The sequence below is a fragment of the Impatiens glandulifera genome, chromosome 9 (genome assembly GCF_907164915.1).
Source record: "Impatiens glandulifera chromosome 9, dImpGla2.1, whole genome shotgun sequence".
NCBI classification, from domain to species: domain Eukaryota; kingdom Viridiplantae; phylum Streptophyta; class Magnoliopsida; order Ericales; family Balsaminaceae; genus Impatiens; species Impatiens glandulifera.
In genome coordinates this window covers 6,185,967-6,189,594 of record NC_061870.1, presented here as the reverse complement: position 1 = coordinate 6,189,594, position 3,628 = coordinate 6,185,967, and the positions used below count along the sequence as shown (strand labels likewise).

Sequence of the window (3,628 nt, the reverse complement as noted above, 5' to 3'; positions counted from 1 at the left end):
TCATTCCAGAACTAAGCATATTGATGTGAGATTTCATTGGTTAAGAGATGCAATAGAAAACCAGCAGATGAAGCTGAAGAAAATTCACACTGATAAGAATCCATCAGACATGTTTACGAAGATAGTTCCAAAAGACAAGTTTGAGCTTTGTTGTCGGCTTGTCGGCGTGAATACCAAGTGATGACTTGAAGATCGGTGTGCCTCTCTCCGTGGGCTGGAGGGGGAGATTGTTGGGCCTTATGGGTCCAGCCCAATTAGGCAATATAAAAACCAAATAAATCCTAATTTTGTTTCTCTCTCTATACTACAATTGTCAGTGAGAGTTTTGTGAAGAGATCAAGAGAAACAAAGTGAAGAAAATACAGAGGAAGAAGATATAGAGGAAGAAGAAGAGAAGGAGAACAGAGTATCACCTTCTTTGTCTTGATTACCCTCAGGTTCATTTCTCTCTTATTTGTAAAGGGAATTTCATGTTTTCTCAAACCTAGATTTGTTTGGGTTTGAATGAAATTAGTTTCTCTGTATGTATACCTCAACTTTAGGTTTAAAGTTGAGAAGAACAATGGTATCGGTTTCTTACTGATTAGTGAAATCTGTTGGTTTTGCCCCGTGGTTTTTTACCCTCCGTGTTGAGAGGGTTTTCCACGTAAATCTGGTGTTCTTTATTACTTTGCTGATCTGCTAATATGATTTGGTTGACTTGTAAAATTAATTAGATCAATTGATTTCAATAGGAAAGTATTATTCAACTTGAAATTCCTAACACTAGATTCTTGGCTTTCCAGCTCATTCCTAATGCGGAGTGACAAAACTGTAATTATTGATCAAAAGAAGTGAAGTCCTTTCCACGGATTATGAACAAAAGGGTAAAGCCTATAATGAAGTTGATCAATGCTCTCTCTTATTTCCTTTTTATAGCTGTAAGATAAAGGACTTTTATGCCCTCCCTTTACACGTGTCTTCTAATGAGAAAGAGAAGACATTCTTTTTTCACAGTTCCATCTTCCCATACTAATGCAAATACCATTGTCTTATTTTGAAAGGAAAAAGGTGGGGTCTGCATATATGGACAACTTTTTATCAATTGAATTTATTGGAAATAACAGATTTAGATTAATACAATAACATAATTAAACATAATATATCTCTATATATGTATTGGTTGATCCAAACAAATTAAACAGAGTAACAGAAATATACTTTGTACAAACTCTTGATTTATTAAGTTGCAGCAGTGATCTATCACTGAGATGTTAGTTTTGAGAGATTGCCCTTTGAAGATTCTTGTAAGCTCTTCTATAATTTGAGAAACCCAAGAACCAAAAATCAAAATTATCCACAGTAACAATCTCAATGTATTTCTCAGCAGGTCTGTTGATGTTTTTGTTTTCAATTGCCCTGCTTGTTTTCGCTAGAGGAATCATCACCTGCAAGACAAATTTAATTTAAAAAATTAAGAGACACTTAATTATCTGAATATTATTATTATTATTATTATTATTTTTAAATGGTCCCATAATGAAAACTCAAACTCATTATCTTGTGGACATAAGTTCATTTGCTCTATTATGGAGTTAGGAATTTTTACTTTTATTATTATTTTTTTAAAATAATAAAGAGAAAAGACTCACCTTGTAGTGTGCTCTAGCAAAATGCCCATTTGGCGAATATAATTTGATTGAACGCTCACTTAGAAAACCGATCTTTTCAGAAGAGATGAAAAGAAGGCCTACAATTGGACCAGCTGTTGTTGATAAATAACATTGGGATGTAGTTACAAGCCTCTCACCATCTGTGACTATGAAATTTCTTTTGAATAGTTTTTCCAATCCACCATTTTGAAGAATTGTAGCTCCCAACCTCAATTTCCTCTTCAATGTTGTCGAGATATTATTAGATCTTTCTCTCGCTGCGATGAGCAGAAGAAATTGTGAAATCGTTAAATCTAATTAATTAATTATTAACCAAAAACAGTTTTAAAAGGAAATTATATAAAACAGCTGTTGTTATTACCATGTAATTGAATTAAGATGTTATTAGCACCATCATTATCCTTTTTCTCTTCCGCTAGGCCACACTTACTCCTCTTCATTTCGATTGCATTGACAGAATGGGTAAAATACTTCATTTGCTGAGAAAGGCTATTCATGTTTAATTTGTTGCTTCTGAGACTAAAGGTGATCAGAAATTGTATGATATTTGATATGTCATTCTTTATTGTGTATTTATATAGGCAGAAAAAGGTGGTCAATCAGTTGTTGCATGCATGGGAGAAACTTTTAAGATTGATGATCAGTCATGCATGCTTCATCAATGCATCAAAACAATATATATTTCTGTAATTCATGAAAAGGCTGTCTATAATAGAATGTTGTGTTGGGTCTCTTTTTGGAAAGATCAGTGATCCAAGATTTTCGTAGGTGGGGGTCCCACATCCTCCTTAGCAGGTAAGTTAAGACATTTTCTTGATCATGCTGTCTTGTTTCATTATTTAGCTTTATGATTTGGAATTTTGTGTTTTGTATCATGATTATGTAATGGTTTTCTCTTTATGCATGGAGGCTGATGCTCATATGTTTCATTGTGTCCATGTAAAAAAATTGAAACAGAAAACTTTCCTTACAACCATAGTCAAAGTAAATCTGGGGTTAGGGAACAAAATAAGTTGATACAATTCAGAACACGATTTGTCCTGTGAGTTAAGAAAACATAAATGAAGAACATCTAAAGGTACACCCAAACAATCAAATCCCATAATAAGGATCTATCAAAATCAATGACCCATTTGCATCAATTCTATTAAATCCATCCCGAAAAAGAACAAGACATGATAATTAGGGATACGCAAATGGAACCTAACCTCTATTAATATATTTTTAAACCCATATTCAACTCAAATTTACCAATCTCGTTACCCTACTATTTTTAATCATTAATATTGATTGAATATGGGATGCAAGAAAGAATATACATTCAGAACAAATTTAGGATTGTGAGAAAAAATAGACAAAAAGTTTGCCTTGTATTGTATCCATCTCAACTGTGATATGATTATATTATATATCCGTTTATAAGAATGAAAAGAGTAATAAATAATAACATTGAATACACATTTGCATCCAACACATTTTGAGCATGAGTTCGTGGGATGAGAACCTGAGTATAGTTCTGCAGAAAGACATTGAACTCATAAGTCATATTATTGGTAGAAGAGACACAAGTATGTTCTATAGTAGTAGTAGAAGTAAAATTTATAATAGGTTGATGAGATCAAAGTTTGTCTGTGTTCATAGGGTGTATGGAAGATGCTGGAGCTCGGATAGGAAGAGTACACGTGGGTGGAGGAGGAGAAATAGGTGTAGGTTCAGCTGATGGAGGTGAGGGTGATGCTGGGATGAGATAATTTTGTGGGAAAGTAGGGGAGGGTGGGTTAGGTATAGTGAACATCAAAGAGAGAGAGAGAGAGCATAGCAATAAAGAGATTGAGGGGTTTCAGGTAGAAGCTGGAGAAGTTTGACAGCTTGTTGGTTATGTTCCGGTCTACGTTCTAAAACGGTGAAAATATGTTTTCCGAGTCTTCTAAGCTAGTACAACAGAAAACCAGAATTGAATTGTTATGGTTGATTGA

General features: G+C 33.9%; 1 protein-coding gene across 1 annotated transcript; it reads right to left on the bottom strand.

Annotated features, from left to right (window-relative positions):
* Positions 1-1,224: 1,224 nt before the first annotated feature.
* On the bottom strand, positions 1,225-2,149 carry LOC124915774 (GEM-like protein 4). Its single transcript, XM_047456538.1, has 3 exons — positions 2,014-2,149; positions 1,632-1,909; positions 1,225-1,427 (listed from the first exon to the last, which is right to left on the bottom strand). Exons 1-3 carry the CDS (start codon positions 2,147-2,149, stop codon positions 1,254-1,256), a joined length of 588 nt encoding a protein of 195 aa, XP_047312494.1. The 3' UTR covers positions 1,225-1,253.
* Between the last annotated feature and the right edge of the window lie 1,479 nt (positions 2,150-3,628).

Excerpts from the sequence above, each read along its gene's own strand:
- LOC124915774 (XM_047456538.1), bottom strand. The coding sequence starts at position 2,149 with ATGAATAGCCTTTCTCAGCAAATGAAGTATTTTACCCATTCTGTCAAT. Across the intron at positions 1,910-2,013 it reads CATCTTAATTCAATTACATG|CGAGAGAAAGATCTAATAAT; the intron begins GTAATAACAACA and ends TGCTCATCGCAG. Across the intron at positions 1,428-1,631 it reads TTGCTAGAGCACACTACAAG|GTGATGATTCCTCTAGCGAA; the intron begins GTGAGTCTTTTC and ends TTTGTCTTGCAG.